Source organism: Pseudochaenichthys georgianus, chromosome 22, assembly GCF_902827115.2.
Source record: "Pseudochaenichthys georgianus chromosome 22, fPseGeo1.2, whole genome shotgun sequence".
NCBI lineage: Eukaryota > Metazoa > Chordata > Actinopteri > Perciformes > Channichthyidae > Pseudochaenichthys > Pseudochaenichthys georgianus.
Window position 1 is genome coordinate 17,655,792 of NC_047524.1, and position 20,051 is coordinate 17,675,842.

At 42.1% G+C, this 20,051-nt stretch overlaps 1 protein-coding gene across 1 annotated transcript in view; it reads right to left on the reverse strand.

The window, feature by feature from the left end:
* LOC117467443 (ryanodine receptor 3-like) overlaps positions 1–20,051 on the reverse strand; it is a 155,823-nt gene that overhangs the window by 6,346 nt on the left and 129,426 nt on the right. Inside the window, exons 70-95 of the mRNA XM_071201631.1 lie at positions 19,480–19,650; positions 19,304–19,363; positions 19,075–19,209; positions 18,247–18,359; positions 17,509–17,608; positions 15,516–15,625; positions 15,195–15,246; positions 15,055–15,111; positions 14,875–14,974; positions 14,601–14,680; positions 14,446–14,522; positions 14,083–14,156; positions 12,812–12,829; positions 12,031–12,111; positions 11,865–11,953; positions 11,657–11,785; positions 11,453–11,557; positions 10,167–10,248; positions 7,070–8,382; positions 4,660–4,718; positions 4,356–4,527; positions 4,141–4,227; positions 3,864–4,058; positions 3,034–3,164; positions 2,898–2,940; positions 44–171 (exon numbers count right to left, since the gene is read on the reverse strand). Of these exons, the coding sequence (XP_071057732.1) occupies positions 44–171; positions 2,898–2,940; positions 3,034–3,164; positions 3,864–4,058; positions 4,141–4,227; positions 4,356–4,527; positions 4,660–4,718; positions 7,070–8,382; positions 10,167–10,248; positions 11,453–11,557; positions 11,657–11,785; positions 11,865–11,953; positions 12,031–12,111; positions 12,812–12,829; positions 14,083–14,156; positions 14,446–14,522; positions 14,601–14,680; positions 14,875–14,974; positions 15,055–15,111; positions 15,195–15,246; positions 15,516–15,625; positions 17,509–17,608; positions 18,247–18,359; positions 19,075–19,209; positions 19,304–19,363; positions 19,480–19,650 (3,761 nt within the window). The remainder of the gene's footprint in view (positions 1–43; positions 172–2,897; positions 2,941–3,033; positions 3,165–3,863; positions 4,059–4,140; positions 4,228–4,355; positions 4,528–4,659; positions 4,719–7,069; positions 8,383–10,166; positions 10,249–11,452; positions 11,558–11,656; positions 11,786–11,864; positions 11,954–12,030; positions 12,112–12,811; positions 12,830–14,082; positions 14,157–14,445; positions 14,523–14,600; positions 14,681–14,874; positions 14,975–15,054; positions 15,112–15,194; positions 15,247–15,515; positions 15,626–17,508; positions 17,609–18,246; positions 18,360–19,074; positions 19,210–19,303; positions 19,364–19,479; positions 19,651–20,051) is intronic.

A 20,051-nucleotide genomic window follows, 5' to 3' on the forward strand; every position in this document is an offset into this window, starting at 1 on the left:
TATTTTCGATATGACATCTATTGCTTTATGTCTAATCCCTCACCATGACACAAGCGAGGCCTCTTTGGCGACAGTTTCCTCTGTAGGGTTGAAATCAAGGGCGCTCTTATCCATCCCCAGCAGCTCTGCTATCCTCTCAGCTCCATACAGGTCTCCGTACTTTTTGATCACCTACAGAAACAGAGGTAGAATGTCTGCGTTTAGGCAGCTAAGAAATAGCTTCACTTCACATGTCAAAAGTGCTAAATCTAAGTATTATCTGTCAGTTACCACAAAGAACCTGAACAACCCTAGAACATTTTGGAAAGCCATAAAATCGATATCCACCGGTGATATCCGTAATGAGCTACCCTCCGTGCCTTACCACAGCATCTGGCACTATATCGGATAGGGCTACCTTGTTAAATTGTTTTAATGAGCATTTTGTGTCCTGTGGCTCTCTGTTTCATTCTGTTTCTAATTCTGCTTCTGTGAACATCACAGTCGGTGACTCAGAACAATGTGGTCTGGAAAACCCTTTCAGTTGTACTCCTTTTACTGTTGATGTTGTTCGTGAAGTCTTAACTAAGCTAGATCCTAAAAAGTCGGCTGGTCCGGACAACGTAGAACCTTTCTTTTTAAAGATAGCTGCAGATTTTATTGCTCCACCTCTCACTACTCTTTTTAACCTCTCTCTCAGCACGAACAAAATACCAAAAGTATGGAAGTCAGCGTATGTCCTGCACTGCTAAAAGGAGGGGAGGCCACTTTATTAAATAATTATAGACCCATCTCTAAATTGTCAGTTCTGGCTAAGGTTCTTGAACGCCTAGTGAGTGAACAGGTAAAGGTGTTTTATGTACAAATGACATCCTGTCTAAACATCAGTCAGGCTTCAGAAAGCAACACAGCACCATCACTGTCACAATGAAAGTGGTGAATGATATTACGAGTATTTTAGATAATAAGCAGAGTTGTGCAGCTCTGTTTATTGACCTGTCCAAAGCGTTTGATACCGTCGATCATCACATTTTGAAGCAGAGGCTGGTCAGTATTGGCATATCCAGCCATGCAGTGGGGTGGTTTTGTGAACTACCTCTCTGAAAGGTCCCAATGTGTTCACTTTGATGGGCTGTCTTCTGAGTGGTTAAACATCACTAATGGTGTACCACAAGGTTCAGTTTTAGGTCCACTATTATTCTCTATCTATATTCATAGTTTAGGTGAAAATGTCGAAGGAGCAACCTTACATTTTTATGCGGACTATACCGTTATGTACTGTGCAGGTCCCTCGATTAACGAGGCTTTTGTTAAATTACAGGCTGTTTTTAACATTATTCAGACTCAGCTCTCTGAGCTTAAGCTTCTTTTAAATGTGGATAAAACCAAGGTAATGCTCTTTTCTAAAGCTAAAAATACACCGGAGACTGCTTTGGATATTGTAACTACGCAAGGAATACAACTTGAAGTGGTTACCGGATACAAATACCTTGGTATCTGGCTTGATGATTGTCTCACTTTTAAATTTCATGTAAATAACCTGCTTAAAAAGCTGAGGGTTAGGCTAGGTTTCTTTTACAGAAATAAGTCCTGTTTCTCGCTTGAGGCCAGGAAAAGGCTAGTCACTGTGTGTCTTTGGGTACTATAAAAGCGCTATATAAATCCAATTTATTATTATTATTATTATTACTGTGACCTTTTTACCTGTGCTGGACTATGGTGATTTGTTATATATGAATGCACCTGCCAATTACCTGAGCAAGTTAGATGCTGCGTATCACAGTGCACTGAGATTTTTGACAAATTGTAAAGCACTTACGCATCACTGTACCCTGTATACCAAGGCGGTTTTGCCATCCCTTACTGTACGGAGGCTCAGTCACTGGTAATTTTTTCATTTACAAAGCCATGTTGGATAAACTACCATCTTATATCTGCTCCCTGATCTCTCTGCGAATTGAAAGTAGTTATTGCCTGAGATCGCATGCTGTGGTTTTATTAAATGTGCCAAGTGGTAGGACTGTCTTAGGGAAGAAAGCTTTTAGATGTGCAGCTCCACTAACATGGAACAGTCTGCAAAAAGAATGGAAAATTACCAAGCTAGTACCACTACATGTTTTTAAAGCTCGGTTGGATGCTACAAAATCAGATGCTGTTGGTACCTGTACATGTGGTTAAATATGTAAATTGTAATCCCTGTACATTTTGCTGTATGTTGTCCTTTTGTTGTTCTGTTGTTTATGTTTTTATGTCTTCTTGTGGAACCTACTGCTGCAGGTCTCCCTTGAAAAAGAGATCATTGATCTCAATGGGATTTTACCTGGATAATAAAGGTATTGAATTGAATTGAAGAAAGCAGCAAACCAAACAAAGTTAAAGTGGACCTATCATGCTATATTTGAAACATATATTGTAGGGCCATACCTATATAAGCATGTCTGTGAAGTTGTTTTTCAAAATACCAAACAGATCATGCATTTGCCATGCCTCATTTGCTCTATTTGCTCTTTTCCAGCCCTGTTTTGCAAGGGCTGATTCTGCTTTGTGGCAGACTACAGACGCCACTTACAGGCCCTGGCATATGTACTACAGCGTCTCCAGTGCTTTTGAGCAGTCTCTCATTCCCCTGATGGGTGGAGAGTTGCCCATATAGGCGGAGCACCCCTTTTCTGACGTCAGAAAAATTCAAATAATAATCAGCTCCGTTGCAGCCCCGTTTTTAGAGATTTGGGTATGGAGGAAAAGAGAGAGGGTTGTGTTTTCTGACACTTGGTGATTTCCCTGACACACCGGGGACACATATTCATGTATAAAAGACGTACAAAAGTGCATTATGCATGATAGGTCCCCTTTACGTATCAGCAGATGGGGTTTACAGTGTGTTTGCATAACAGATACAACAAAAATATTGCACTTACTTTGCGCTTGACAAATTTGTCCCAATAGTTGTTGGGGAAGGATCTGGTACAAACAGGAAAAAACAAACAAGTTTTAATCCTTTGTTAATAATAAATGATGACTCAGAGGTGAGCAGCTTTACTGTGGTTGACTCACGGAGTATTGATGACTAATCTGTCCCACTGCCCTTTGATGTCATCGTCTGACGGCTGCTCTGTGATGTAGAGGCCAGCAAACTCCAACTTCCTCGCTATCTCCTTCTCACGTTTGAACACCACCAGGGGCACCTTGGACATAAAGGGAGTATGGCTGGATTGTTAGTGCAGCAAAGGAAATGACCAACAGTTACGTATTTCGCAGCAGCCACTCTGGAACTCCCTCCCCAGCCACATCCGATCTGCCAACACTCTCACATCATTCAAACAATCCCTCAAAACTCACCTTTTCACTTTTGCCTTCAACTCCTAATCCACTAACACCTCGCCATTATTCCACCTAGCTTAGCACTTTTTACTTTTGTTGTTATTTTTCTTCTTTGCTTGCTTGTAAAGCGCTTTGAGCACCAGGAAAAGCACTAATACATTTGATTTATATATAAATCAAATGTATTATTATTATTATTATTATTATATATTAATGTGTTTCATATCACAAGTGTTGATTATCCAGACAGCTTAAAGGTACACAGGGGGCATGAGTAAGTGTGTATGCCTGTGAACACAGGATAGTCACCTGGTTAAATAAAGGCTACAAATAGAGGCGTTCTTGTAAAAAAAAAAAAATTGTTTTTGAGATATTATATTTTGATTAGAAAAAAAACTTGTTTACGTTTTTGACTTCCAAAATGTGTTTAAAATTCCTATTTGGCCCATTTTCAAAATGCTACAGTAAATAATTTACCTTAAATAACAAAAAAAAGTTAAAAAAGGAGAGAGTAAAACAAATGAAAAGTTAAGTGTATTTTTTGGTCAGTTGATATCCCTTACCTTCAAGTAGTAGTATCCCACGACACACAGGAAAGAGATGATGGTGTGCAGGATAGCCAGACAGCGGAGCGTTGGCGCCATGTAGCCTGTGCTCTCCTGCAGCACGAAATACTCCAGGGCCCCCTCATCTTCCTCCTCCCCTGTTCTACCCTGACCATTCCAAGGATCTTCATCGTCTGCGTAATCACCGGTCACCTTAAAAACAACGTTTATAGGTATTTACCAAAGTATATATGTATACAAGTATATGTAAGGACACTTCAATTTGCAACCTTACTTTGTAGAAGAGCAGAATGAAGTTGATAGCAAAGGCAACAAAAAGTGCCAGGAAACGGAGGTTGTAAAAGTTTCTTGCCAGGTAGTTCTGTGGAAATAATAATTGTTGTATACGTTTTATATATACACAAACTGCTAATTTGTACTTCCTTAACATACTCAAGCTAATAGTTTTGATTTTAAATATTTTAACACAACTATGAGGGAATGACTGACCAGCATCTTGGTTTGGTAGATTTCCAGGCCAGCGAAGAAGCTGGCCATGAAGGCCTCTGGTAGTTCTTTCTTCACATTGATCCTCTTCTTGGGGACTTTCTTCAGCACTGGGGGGTCCAGAGGGGGTTCGTCTTTAGACTTATCATGGTCCTTTTTCTCACCATCCTCTGAACTGCAAGAAGCATTTCTCTGTTAGTGGCGTGGACTTATACAGTATATGCAATGCACACATATTGCATGTGATTCACATCAAACATTTATCAATTGCATTTCCTTTGAGGGTGGACAAATTAAAAACACTCACTCTCCTTTCTCTGAATCAGATGTGTAGTCTCCATTAACAGTCACCTTCTTTGCAGCCAACTAGAACAAAGTACATTGTTTATTCAATCTTTATTTCAGACTCAAGGTCCATATCACATACAAAATGACAAAATACACAACAATGAATAAGATTAAAAAGCTAAACAAAAAAACTGATGAAAACATAAAATCAGTCCAATGACAGCTAGCCACACTTATATGCTCACTGACTGTAGAGGCTGTTGCGCCAATGCCTCCAAATCATGGAAGAGAACCGAGTAGAACTCTTCACAGGGTTGATTAAAATCGAGATAACATGATTGTCTGACTATTCTAAGCGACACATTAATTTGTACATTCAATTTCTTAAAAGGGCTTGACAGGTAGGTACCCCCAAGTTAACAAACAGCTGGCTGGCACTGTGCCATCTTGGTACCCTCACCAGCAACCGTAAAGCATCATTGTATGAAACTTTTAGTTTTTGCATGCTGCTAGCCTTGTAGTTACTCCACAGGTGAGCCGTGTACAATGGTGTACAGAAAGCTTTAAAAAGTGATACCTTGACATCTACAGAGCACTTGTGAAATGTCCGCATTAATATGTTTGCAGCGTTGTCTATGGATGTCTTTGTCATCTGTGAGATCATCAGAGATATAATGACCAAGGTACTTAATCTCACTGCACACAAGAAGAATGTTGTACAATATCAGTAAAATCGGGCGGCAGGAGCTTATGGACTTGGCTTGGGTAGCACAGGGCTGCCGGTTCAAGTCCTGGTCGGACCAAAAAGTACAGAGTGCGTATTGTAGCTGGAGGGGTCAGTCTCCTCCTGGGCACTGCCAAGGTGCGCTTTAGCAAGGCACCAAACCCCAACTGCTCCATGGCGCCGCAGACCACAGACCTTGTTTTAAGCCATTTTATGATGAAACACATTTTCAATAACACTGCCGACCAACCGTAGAGAAGAATCTTATGACGGACATGTTCTTGTTGTTTTGTTTTGGGTGGGACTGTCCTACGGTGGCCCTGAAGTGCAAGACACCACAGCATTTCAGAAAACACCACAGCATTTCACAAAACACCACAGCATTTCACATTGGACGGAAAGGGTATTCCTTTAGGGAGAACACTTCTTGTTTGTGATTGGACAGAGCCAGCCAGAGAAGCACTGCTGTGATTGGTTGTTTTTGCTGCCAGTCAAGAAATGACGCTTCGTGATTAGCCCAACACCCGACAGCGAAATATGTCCCAACCATGGTCCCACAACGTATGGTCCCACAACGTATGGTCCCAACACATCAGCCGTTAGCACACACTCAGATCTCACAGCTCCTCATATCTGTTCAGAAACTGGACAAAAGTTAAACATGTACAAACCACAGACTGTCTATGTCATGGCGAATACAGTCGCTGCTTTATTTATGTCTGTATGACGTTGTTGTGAGTGTGGACGGAGCAGCTACAGGTTAGTTTAGCCTGATGAATCCGATTCAGAAAACACGCATTTTAAAAGCTTTTCGCCTGCCGTCTTATCTGCAGACTTGTCAAAGCGTTAATTCATGGTTTTTACTAACTGTTATCAGTATGTAGTTACTTCGGCATCACCGTGTATTACAATTAAATCACGGTCAAATATGTTCATTTTGTTGTAGGATTTACATGGAGATACGCCCCGTCCCCTCTCCAGCGCCTCTTGTTTGAATGACAGCATTGACAGGAGCAAACACAGCTGACAGCCGCGGTGAAACTCGAGCGATTAGAGCGATGCGAATATTGGGTGGTCTACCATAGTATTTACATGGAGATAAGCCCCTTACAAACCATGAGTTAATAAAGCATTAATTATGTGTTTACTCCTGTCATTCAAACAAGACGCTGGAGAGGGGGCGGGCCGTATCTCCATGTAAATCGGAATCGGATCCATCAGGCTAAACTAACCTGTAGCTGCTCCGTCCACGCTCACAACAACGTCATACATAAATAAAGCAGCGACTGTATTCACCATGACACAGACAGTCTGTGGTTTGTACATGTTTAACTTTTGTCCAGTTTCTGAACAGATATGAGGAGCTGTGAGCTCTGAGTGTGTGCTAACAGCTAACGGCTGATGTGTTGGGCTAATCACGAAGCGTCATTTCTTGACTGGCAGCAAAAACAACCAATCACAGCAGTGCTTCTCTGGCTGGCTCTGTCCAATCACAAACAAGAAGTGTTCTCCCTAAAGGAATACCCTTTCCGTCCAATGTGAAATGCTGTGGTGTTTTCTGAAATGCTGTGGTGTTTTGTGAAATGCTGTGGTGTTTTCTGAAATGCTGTGGTGTCTTGCACTTCAGGGCCACCGTACTGTCCCTTTAAGACACGATTGAGAATAAAGGTACCCTTATTCAACAGGATTTATCATCAGTACTGACCTGTGCTTTCTTCTGCCTGACAGCGCTGGCTATGGATGGAGCATCTCCCACCACCACCTCAGACACGTCCCCCAAACCGGGCTCGGCCCCGTGCTTCCCCTCCTTCTTGGGCTGTATGTTCAGCAGCTCAGCCATCAGGTCTGCCTCTCCTGCCTCTCCCTGAGACATCTGACCCATCTCTGCCAGCGCCGACGCTTCACTCGCCTCCATCTTCTCCATCTCTAACACATCGCCGTGGATCCCAAACTGGGTGGGGTCCGGCATGTTTCCCAAAATGTCAGTCACTTTCATGTTTTTGGCCCCTTCCACCAGGCCGCCCCCAAACATAGTGGTCCACAAGATGTGAAAGAAACCCCAAACCAAGCTGTAGACAAAGTGGAAGAGGCCGGTGATGATCATCCAGAAGAAAGAGAAGAAGCCTCGCACCATCTCCCGGATGCTCATCTTCCTGAACTTCCTGTACTGCCGCCTCATGCTCTTGAGAGTGAGCATCTGGCGGAAGTGGCACAGGCTTTTTTTCATGGAGATGCAGGCAATTGTAAACGCGGAGGAAGACTCCAACATCACACTCTCCTCCTCTTCCTCCTCGGAGGTTTCCACCACACTCTGGTTGTCCTCCTCCTCTTCCTCTAGGCGCTCCACCGGGTCAGGCTCGGAAATCTGAGAAGCTAGCTGCATCTCGAAGATGGTGTCCTCGCAGAACTTGACAAACAGCTCCATCTTCTCGCTCTCCCCGCCTTCGTTGACGACGTCGAAGATAAACTGCCTCTTTGACTCTTTCACCTGAGGCTTCTCCCACTGGGTGCGGCTGGACTCACTGATCTCAAAGTAGACCCTCTCGATGCGCTTTGCTCCCCCCATGATCTCAATACGACCCAAGTAAGGTTCAAAGTAACTGAGGACGCTCTCAGCCAGGTCGAGGAATGTGGCGAGTCGAGCGTCATGAGGCATGTGCTCGGAGAGATTCGTCAGTAACACAGCTACATTAAAGCCAATGTCCTTGGCAGGTTCATGAAACCTCTCCACAAACTGCTCGTAGTTGAACATGTCGTTCTCATCAGCCTCAGCGCACGAGAGGAGAAACTCGATCTCAGACTGCGAGTACTGCTTCTGGTTCTCCATGGACTTCTGGAAATCTTTCTTTGAGATCACCCCTTTGCTCTCTGGGTCGTACTCCTTGAAGCTGTCTGAGGTAGTCAGGTCCTTCAACTTGAGGAACATGTCGAAAAACTTCAGGATCATCTCCACGTTGCTTGAAGACTCCACCAAGGTGTCCACCATTTGTTTGCCAATGGTACCATTGACAACATTACCTGTGAGGTATTGAAAAAAACAGACCAAAGCAAAGTTTGTCAGTACACACAACAACAAACAGGGTATATGCAGGGATCCTGAAGGTAATACCTTTTAAGACCTCATCGCCACTTGGAGTTTTAACCGGTTACATTGGCGACACACTTTACCTCACATTTACTATATACAGTATTGATTGTCCTTCCTCCTTATCTTCCAACCATTTGGACGCAGACTTGCATTTCCCCATAACGATGTTGTTTAACAACCGGCGTAAACGGACCTGCGCGCGCTATCAAGCAGTGAGCGCGCGATGTCCTGTTCAGATGACGTCAAAGCCAACGGGATGCCATAAATAAACTACACAGAATCACACTACACACCTACGCAATGACTACATTCAGGCAGACTGTAGAACACAACCTCTTTGGACAATTGATATACGTATTGAAAACAGATCTATCTGCCTCTCAATTCTAATGTCAACTCATCACAGCTATTGATGGGCTGCTTGACAGTGATCAAATCCTGGCTGAGCCAAAACTTCCTCAACCTCAACGAGAGCAAGACCGAGGTTATCTTTTTTAGACCCCAACCTCTCCGGTTGATATTTTGGGCTCCCTCAATAAAAAGATCCTCCCCTCTGTCATGAACCTTGGAGTGACCTTCAATAGCGCTTTTAAATTTGATAAGCAGGTCAGCACCGTAGTCAAAACCTGCTTTTTTTTTTAAATACGACTATTGGCCAAGACCAAGTCGTTTTTATCTTTTAAAGACCTAGAAAGGGTTATTAACGCCTTTGTAACCACAACGCTGGATTATTGAAACGCTCTATACGTGGGTATGGACCAGGCGTCAATTAGACGCATGCAGCTAGTGCAGAACGCAGCTGCGCGTCTTTTCACTGGCCACAAAAAGCGTGACCACATCACCCCAATTCTGGCCTCATTGCACTGGCTTCCAATTCGGTTCAGAATAGATTTTAAACTCCTTTTATCTGTTTTTAAAAGCACTAAATGGGCTGGCTTATATAGCAGAACTCCTCCATCGCTACACCCCAGCCAGAGCTTTAAGGTCTGCTGACCAGCTGCTGCTGGTAGTGCCCAAGACCAGGCTCAAAACCTGAGGGCACCGAGCCTTTGCAGCAGCTGGCTCTAGGCTCAGGAACACTCTGCCCCTCCATGTGAGGTCGGCCCAGACCCTAGGAGTTTTTAAATCAACACTAAAGACTCACTTCTTCTCCCTGGCCTACTAGTCAGAGCTGAGCGCGACTCAAGACATTTCCCTGTGTTTGATTTTTATATTTGCAGTTGTCATTTATTGTCTTCTGTTTGCGATCACAGCAATGTGTTTTTTATTTGCATGTACAGCACTTTGGCTCGACCAAAAATCGTTTTAAAAATGTGCTATATAAATACAACCTGATTTGATTTGAAAACAAGCTACAACATTTAATACCTTGGAAAATGCCGTTTAATACTTTTTAATAGCCTTCATTTTCGCTAAATAGATTTATCAACTTTTAATACTTTTTAAGACCCCACGGGCACCCTAACAAACAACGCTCTCCATGCAGATTAAGCAAAGCTGCTTTTGTAAATATTGGATTACATTACAGGCAAACAAATCTGTTGGATGACAGTCATAAAAGTGACAATATCCTTGCAAACTATTGAAAGTTTTTATTTTGCTGACATTGCCAGGATTCTGAATCTCAAAGCAATATAAGTGGTTAAAAGAAGATCCAATTTAAAAAACGGATGATGCCAGGACAACTTATATGTTGAATCATCAAAAAGGAAACCTTCGAGTAGCGAGAGCATCATGACGATCATGTCCTTCTGCAGGTCCAGCAGCTCCTTCAATAATTCAATCTGACTGGAGTCCTGTGAGGAGAAGACAAAAAAAAGGAAACCTTGTGACTCAAACTGCATTATATCACACAGCCTACTGATGGCCTCGCTATAAGAGAACAGTCATCCTGTATAAAATCCCTGAGAGATCAAGGCTGCCTCACATCGTGGGCACCAGAATTGGCCCTGCTGGGGCGCAGAAGGGCCTTCTAGGTAACATCCATCCATCAGCACCAGGGTTAATGTTATTTTACTGTCTCAGAGCAGATGGCTAGGTCAGTCTGACTCATTTAGGGTCTCTATGGAGTCTGTATTCAGCATGCCATAAATCTGAAGCATACTTTGATGCGCTAAATTCAGACCCCTCCCTTCCACTCTCCCTCATACTGGCTTCTACTGTCCGTTCAATTACCATGAGATAAGGTTAGGTGGCTGGATTTGATCCCATTCCTGGCTTATTGGGCATTGAGGAAATATCATAGATGGAGTCATACATCATTTAGCTGAGTGGAATGACAGATGTAATTGTAATGCAGCAGCCATCCTTGAGCCTGGAGAGACCTCTAGTGGCTAAACAGAAAATAAATGATTTTCTGGCTGACATTGAATCACACCATTGGTGGATCAAGAAATCAGATATATTTTAGAGTCAAAGTAGCAATACTTTATTCAAAATTATTACATATTCAGTATTTTCTCTTAACGGAACAATGTTTGTAAGGAAAATGTACTAAAGTTTAACATAATCGTATAAAGTGCCCCCATTAAAGTGTATGTATCCAATGTTATTGGATTATTATCACTAATGTATAAGCAGAAATGTAATCTTCTGGGGGCTGAATGATTAAGATGCACACCATAAAACCCTTTTAATGATGTGGATTAAACACTTGGCTACAAAACTACCCCAAGATTACATTTCTGCTTACACATTACCCTGATTCAAATCCAGCAAGCTTCTTCCATTGCACCTCTCTCTCTCCCACCATAAATGATTTATATATCTATACACTAAAACACAAAATCAGTTGTAATGTTAATGCAAAATGGCAGTGAATTATGTTTTATAAGCCTATACAAATCAAAGTTTTCACTGTTTTATTTCATATTTAAATAAATATATCAATTTAAAGGCCTGGATGTACACTTATCTGCAAGGTGCAAGTGCCTCAACAATATAAATGTAGGGTATTAAAACATAGCAGTAGAACAGATTTATGCGGACTAAAGTACAAACCTGGGATAGCTTCATCTGCATGTTAGCAAAAACATGCAGGAAGCCGACCACTGCGTCCCACAGCCTGCTGTGAGCCAGACTCTGCTGGTTCCCAATGCATGGACCCTGAACCACAGAGGAGAAACAGAGAGGATCAAAAGCAGTCTTTTCAGCTCAGGTTTTTAATTATTGCTTGTTGTGGTGAAGTGTGTTGCGGTATATTACCTGTATATACTCAGTTAAAGAGTTGAAGACCTGCTTGGCCACTGCTAGTGCTTGAGAGAAGTTCCTCTGACCCGCCTCATCTATTATATCCTTACCAGAGTAGTACCAGTAGAAATCACTGATGGATTCCTGAAAGAAGGAGATAAGGATTAAGCTCATTAAAGAACATGAAGGAATACATGATTTTCTTTTTGTAATGATACCATACCTGGAGTCTTAGCAGGTAGTCTACAGTGCTAATTATAATGTTAACTGTTGTTGTGTTTCCTGTCTGAGTCCTCAGGAAGTTCTGAAAATCTGAAAAAAGGGAGCAAAATAAGATAAAGAATATGCAGCTCTTCTTAATCTTGATTTATGGGAACGTGTCCACCTACCATTGTTGTGTCCCTCACAGAGAAGCTGCAGAAACCTAAAGAGATCCTTAGTGAACTCATCATTCTGCAGTACTTTGGAACCTGCGGACAGGAAATGAGGTTAACTGCCCATTTCAGTGGTAAGAGGGACAGATACCTATCATTTTAATGTCAGTACAGGCATACAGGAAGGGCTTACACAGCTTTACATTCCTCATAAAGCTGCAGTCAAGCTGTCAAACAGCTTCAAAATATGTGCACTATATTTAAAGTTCAGAACACATGGACAAAGTACAGTATAGTGCATCTTTGTACAAAATAAAACAAGGTATATAACAGGAATAATTGTTGTTAAAACGCCAACAAAGCTTTGTTGCTTCTTACAAACAAAGCTTTGGAAGATTTATTCAGTACTACACGCTGGTTAGTATCATCAAAACTAGAAGAAAATAAAGGTCCCACACAAATGGCAAGCACTGACTTCTTACAAAAGAAGAAGAAGAAGTGGAGAGATTTTAGTCAGTTTGGGGCAGCTGACCATGAACTGAACAATCTGTCCGGATGTCAGAGAAGCATGCATGCGTTCCTTCAGTCCAAGGTAAAAAAAGAAGGTGGTTTTATTGCATTCAGGGAGGAGGAGGAGGAGGAGGAGGAGGAGGAGGAGGAGGAGGAGGAGGAGGAGGAGGAGGAGGGAGGAGGAGGAGTTTGGTGGGGAATGAGGAGAGGGAGCAAGAAGTTGAACTGAGAGCAATCAAGATGTCAGCATTGCATAGGATGAGTAGAATCTAAACCATGTATTTACCCCGCTCACTCACGTTGACTGCAACCGATGAGATAAAAAACATGATCAGAAGGAAACAAACAAACAAACAAAACCAGACATAAGCAAAGGAGAAGACATTTATATTCAATCAGAAGAAGTAGGAACAGGAGAGAGTGATAGCGCTATATATATCTTTACATACTAACATTGATTTGCGACATTGGCATGGGGTTACAGTTAAACAAAATCTTAATAAAGTTTGCTCTCTACGGCAGGTGTTTAGACTACAGGTTTCCATCACTTATGCCTGAGCTCATGGGGTGAAATGAGCTGGAATATGCATGAGAAACACATATTTATATACTGTATGCAACCCATCAGATCAAATAGAGACCTCTGATTAAATGTGGATTCTTTATGTGGATGTCATTGTGACTGTGAGTGCTTTTAAGTGGCAGACAGGACTTAGACATACAGTAGCACAGGTTCACCTGCATGGCAATGACACACAACATGAAACACGGGAGACACACGTGACATGGAGATGGACTCGCACACATGGCAAACTAAAGAGCAGATGTTTCATTGAGCTAATGCTGCGCCATTCGTCTTGCAGCCATTTACAAGCCAGACCTAAAGGGACAGCAACGCCACGATCCTGAATGAGACACATCATCCAACAATAGCATGTCTGTGTGGTTTGGGCCACATCTGTCACACAGAGGGGCTGAAAGCTTTAAGTGTTGCTGAGAGAAGGTCTGTCTGCTGCAGATAATAGAATCCCATGACCGGTTTCATTAACAGTGAGTTTACATTGTAATCTTCATTTTATAAAAAATTGCAAAGTCTGACAAACATTGTCAAAATCAAACCATTTTTGACTTTTTAACTTTAAAATAAAAACTGGGCTCCCAAAAAAGAAAGAAAAATTACAATTAATAACGCTGCATCCATCACCATTTACAAATCAGCGACTGCCTTTCACTTTCACAAGAAAACCTATGTTTTTATTGCCATCAAAAGTTGAATGCGTTTCCTCTTCTCTCACTATTTATACTTCTTGTTATCTTGCATTATCATCATTTTCATGGTCTTAGTATAAATATTGTCAATACTGATGTTTTTCGTACAATGATAAAACATCATCTCATACTTTGATTCAATATTTGACATGTACGTTTCTTATTCAGTACCACGTTAAGGTGATGAACACATTGTATAACTTTACCTCTGTGCGGTCTAACGTTTCTTGGAAGAAGACAGACCAGTCAGAGACAGAGAAGTGTACCATGTTTAGAGTCCTCACTTACTTGATCCTTCTTCAGTAACCATCCCCAGACCTTCAGCTTTATTTTGTCTTTCAAATGCATTTAAGTCCAGGACACTATAAAATATAACATACACGTTTTTAGTAATTATACATTTGATTTCTATCAGTATTGTATTACACTTCCATTAAGGTAGTGGATTCAGAAGAGACAGTTCAAAATATAATGGGTAAAGAAAAGGTTGGTAATATTCTCACTTATATAATATATTTCAAAAACCCTGCACTCGACGCTTCGCATAAATCAACTAATGTTATACTTAAAATGTTCAGACATTTTGGCACAGGATTTACTGCACTCAACACGTTTTTTTACGTAATGGTTAGTAGTTAGTAGCTTTATTACCTGCAAGACATCATGAGTCCAGACAAACTTTTGAAAAAGCCAACATCTCTTTTTTCCTTCAGGTAGTCCAGCATTTTCTGCATCAAGATAAAAGCACATTAAATAGTAGCCTGATGCTGTTAACCAGACACATGTTACATGCCGTTATCACGTACCTGCTGCACCAGTATGTTCCCCCCGTTGAGGACTGAGATGCCAAGTTTGAGGGTGAAAGTCACCATAGCACCGAGTCGACCTGATGACCACAAATCATACATCATACAGTGGGGATACTGAAGTGTGCGGTAACAGGAAGGCAGGCAGGCAGGCAGGCAGGCAGGCAGGCAGGCAGGCAGGCAGGCAGGCAGGCAGGCAGGCAGGCAGGCAGGCAGGCAGGCAGGCAGGCAGGCAGGCAGGCAGGCAGGCAGGCAGGTAAGAGTCTCTTCCTACCTTTGCTGGCACTGATCATCTGGAGCACCATCTCCGCAGCGCCTCGGTCGTGGAGGCGGGCTTGCTGGTAAAGCATCTTTTGCTTCTCCATTTCCTTTTCCTGTACGAAATGATGATACGGTAAGCACCACTTTGGAATACTCTTTATACTCAATCATATTCCGGAGAAGTCAACAGCACCTCAAATGTTTTCTCTTTTCCTTCCTCCTCTTCTTCTTCTTCACCTTCATCACAACTCTGAAAGAGAAAGCAGAGTGTCAGATCTGTGGAACAACAACAGCAGCAATATTTTTAGGAAAAGCAATTTTCAAGATAAGTACCTTTGCCATCATATCTGCATATGCAATATATAACGGATCCTCTTCCAAAGAACTAAAGGAGGAAGAAACAAAATCAGATAATAATAATAATAAGCAAGAATCAGCAGTTAGTTTTCTTATATTTATGCCAAGCAGCAACGCTACAGAGGAATACTGAAACACTGCTCATGCTTATGTTTGAGTATAAAATACATGGCAATGATTTAGCTTAATGAAGCTTGGAATTAGCTCAAATGTAGGCCAACGCTATTATGAAGCACAGATGGAGCAAAGCGCATTGGTGCCAGTTGGCCAAGTGTGTGACAGCGAGTGTGTATTCACCTGCACTCAGTCAGAGCGTTGTGGCTGAAATGCAGGATGAGCTGGTGAAGAGGGTCTGGCTGCTTTCTGACCTCCTCCTCTTCCTCCTCCTCCAGTTTGGGCTGCGTTTTCTGGACAAACCCATGCTGGTAAATACTGGAGCTCAGGCACGTGGCCTTAATATCAAGGGTCCAATATACTTCTTATGAACAGTGGTTACAGCAACAGGGCTACTTAACGAGACACCACTTACCTTCAAAGCATCCGAAAAAAGACAGTAATAGGAAACATTGAAAGCATGCAAGAGGTTAACCACAAGCACAAGCACGGACACAATGACAGGAGCATCCACACACACTTACATGCAGCTGATTATGTTAAGCAGTGTGGGAAAAGGAGTGAAGCATGACTCCCCATAAGCCCTTTTCTGGCTGACTGGATCAAAAATCTGTTAACTGTCACACCCTTAACGTCATATGTGGTGCCCTGTGGCTTTCAATTTAAATAATGTTAAACAGATTAGATGTGTAAAAGCATATATTCAATATATTACAGAAAGGGCTCAGTAGGGTATGTTCCAGCGCTGGGTTCATGATAAAATACTGAATTCATTAAACCCTATTTTACAACGCATTTAAGTATTTTTACATGGGCCACAAAGTGTAGAATTATTCTTGAACTTCTGCTTTTCTATGCATGACGGTAATGTCCACATTTAAGAAACAGACCACATCTTTCAGAAATGGCGCTGGTAAGATGAAGCATCGAGGCGAGATCGCTTCTTACCGATGTCGGATGGCACACGGTGGTCAGAATACAACGGCTGGCTCTGACATCAGCGCTGATGTCATGCTCGCCAACAATGGAGGTCTGGTTGTAAAACAGTGTATGAATGACTGAGTGCAACACGGTGGTACGAGGGGGTATTCTTAGTGATGGCACAAGTATAAAAGTGTAGAGACCACGCTCAGCACATGAGGAGGCACTGGGGGGACACACACATGTACTTACTGCCAAATCCTGCACTAGCTTCTCCTCAAAAGAGTACTCTTCTGTTTCTATCCATATTCTCTGATAGGCCAGGAGGAAGAGGTTAATAGAGCGATGCCTGAGGAAGGGTGAGAGGAGATTAGCCCGGGTTAGATAGGAGCAGAGCGGAGGAGGGAAGGAGACCCTTCAGGAGAGGTTGATGCTGGTTAGTTTAGGGGACTGGCACATCCACCTGGTCACCTGAGGAAACTCGTAGGGCTGCAACAATGCAATGCAACACGTTTTTTTATAAGTGATTAACTGTTTGGACTAAAACATTTTTAAAAAGTGCAAAATGCAAAGTGATATCTTTAAATGTCTTGTTTTGTTAGTTCGAAACCCAGAAATGGTCAGTTTAATGTGACATAAAACCAAATAAATAAGAAAATCCTCATTTTTGAGAGGGTGAAAATGGCCTTTTCTGAAAATGTCTTAATTAACAATAAGATTAATTGACTATTGATATTCATTTTGGTCATTTGACTAATCAATACGTCGACTAACAGTTGAAGCTCCACTTCATGTGTTCATTGATACACACATGTGATGCTCTCTGCCAGACTGTTATTCAAAATGTATTTATCTTCTCATTAGCAGGAACTGGAAGCAATTGCCATTTGTGTCTGGAGTAATGAGCTGATCTGAACTTTGATAATATTGTGTACCCATTTATCGGCACATCAGTGACAGCTGAAGGAATAGTTTGACATTTAAGGGTTGCATCTCGATTCATATTTAGCGTACAGACACAAGCGTGCGTGTAATCTTATCTAACTCTTGGCAAGAAAGCAATTACGGATATCTCCCAACATGTCAAACGTTTCCTTGCTTTATAGTACAGATATGGATCTTCTGAATAAAGAATTGCAAAAAAATGACCAGTGAAAAAACCAGCGGGAATATTTATGTAGCTTGAGGAAAGCAAAGGGTAGTTGAGAAAGGTGCGGGGGGGTACAGAGGCAACATTGGATCAGCACTACGTTACCGTCAGCGTGGAGAGCAGACTGTCATAGTCTGTGTTCCCATAAATTATGTCCAGCCAAATATGTCGGAAGGCTTTCAGGAAGTAATTATTATTTTTGTGCCTGAAGGGATGAGGTACAATAGAGTGTGACATTGAGCAGAGAATAAAAGCTGAATAGAGAGAGACAAAAGAAGAAAAGATGAATCTGAATGCTTGAAACTCCGGGAGACAGAAGCTTCACAAATACAATCAACTGAGCCAGCATTGTGCAGACCGTTTAATAATTATAAGTTATGCCGTGTCATCTTTCACTGTCTACAACTCTGGATAAATGAGTCATGCTGTCAGGCAGGCAGGTGGCAGCACATATTGAAGATGGCCACCCCCAGGTTGGGCCTCGTAATTGTTTTCCTCCCAACTGTAGCTCTGACATTCTGTGATTGAGTTACTGAGCAGCAGGGCATGAAATTGCCAGTGTCCCTTTTTTCCTACTCCTTGATAACAGCTGCGGGCGAGACATTTGTCCTACAAACTGAGGGAGGAGGACCCTTCATTAATGCAGGGTCAGAACCCGAGAAGCGACAGAAATGCTAAAGAAGAAGAAAGAGTGGTGATCGTCGACTGCAACACAAGGAGCTACACTTTTCATGTGGAGTGTCATGATGGATTTACGATCATAAGACTGTTTAACATGGTTTAAGGATAACAACAGTGTGGCAAAGATACCAGATGGTATAAGTGCGATGTAAGTAGTCGTACCTTGGCAGATTATAAAGTGGAGCCATGCGGAAGCAGGCGACGACCGCTCGCTTTCTCTGCTTTGACAACAGCTTTTGCCACACACACTTCTTGGATCTCAATGGCTGCTCCACCTGAAGGGAGTAGAAGAAGTCAGTTTTAAGATTACAAGGTTAATAAAGACTGGAATGGCTTCTACACTAGGAACACTAATCTGTCATAACTGAGAATCCCATTTACATGTAGCCCAGTCTTCTAGTTTGTCCTGTAGGGAGTTCCTAATTAGGAGAGTGCTATTTAAGAAATGAAAGGGATTCATGTATAATGTTGTGGTACAGATTATTTATTATCCCGCTTATATTTTTGATGAATGCAGCTTATTTCCCCCTCCATATAGTTCAAGCCTGTGCTGTAAACGTTCCTAATTAAGGGGAGTTGACTTAGCCTCTGTACCGTTTGACTCTGATGAATGATGTTAGTCTTCGCATTAACTGTGTCGCCTTAAATCTGTGTGCTCCAGTAAACTATTGACCTATATTCTAAAGTCTCTCCCGTCACTGCAATTTGTGTTTTGTCACCCATGTTAAACCAAGTAAAAAGCAGTGACACACAGATTCAAGCCTTTTGTTGTGGTTGTAACTATGAACATGCTCAAGAAAGCTCTAAGATTGAATGTTTTTCGATCTCACAATATGTTACAGTGAAATATAGTCTGAGCTTTTTATGAAGTGCTATAATGAATACAGGGGTGAGTGTGGGGGTAAATCATCCTATGCAGATATACCGGACTGAGTAGTGTAATGTACAGCTCATAACATATGTGGGTGTGTAGGTGTGTTTAATCCGGACCTGCTCCAGGTTGAAGACAGCAGCAGAGATCCTCTGGATGCGGTCCACCACCCTGTCAGGGTCTGGGGGTCCGTCGCTTCTCATCGCTACGTCCTTGTACAGGTTTAGCTGCCACCTCACTGCGGGGTCCTCTGACTGCGAGTGGGTTGCAAAAAAACGAAGTGATATACAATACATGCAGTTTTGTGAAGGAAAAATAACCACACAGTCATGGTATGGAGTTTCTCACCCTTTCTCGAAGGTGCAGATTCTGCCGGATATGATCTTTGACCTCTTCGTCTGTGTCTCTCTATTACACAATAACAGGAAGATAAATAGGGATACATTTAACATAAGAAGTGTTCTTGATTTATCTCATAAAGATATGTTCAATGTGTGGCCATGGTCACATAGAAGTTGTCTCACCAGCAGGTAGCGAGTCTTGGCCAATGAGATGAGCTCCTGGTCTCCTGGGGTACACATGTTGAGGCCGATCGGCAGCATCTTCTTCAGAGCGGCCACAATCAGCGAGGTCTGGATGGAGTAGAACTCACCACGCCTTTTCTTGTGTTTCCTCTCTTGATCTTGTCCTCCAGACTGACAAATTACAGCTATTAACCTCAAATAACACAAAGTGGTGAATAGTAGCAGCTAAATACGCTGGTGTTTTTTGGTCATTAATACTATTTTCCAATTTTTGCCAAGATTAATGTTGCACTCAAGCACTTGCTTTTAAAATGTTCACAGATAACTTAACAGTATTGTATTTGATCTTGTTTCACAGTGGGAGCACTCACATTGCATTAACTGTTTTTTTAAGACCTGGCAAAAAAAGAACTGTGACCAGACTGAATATGTGCCACTGAAGCGATAAGAAGTTTCACACCTCAGCTAAAAAGCAGAACTAAGACTCAATTCTGTAAGAACTGCAAGATGCTACTAGGAAGGGTGATTGCATTTGAGCCAAATTGAAGAAGCTGGCTCGTCGAAAACATGAA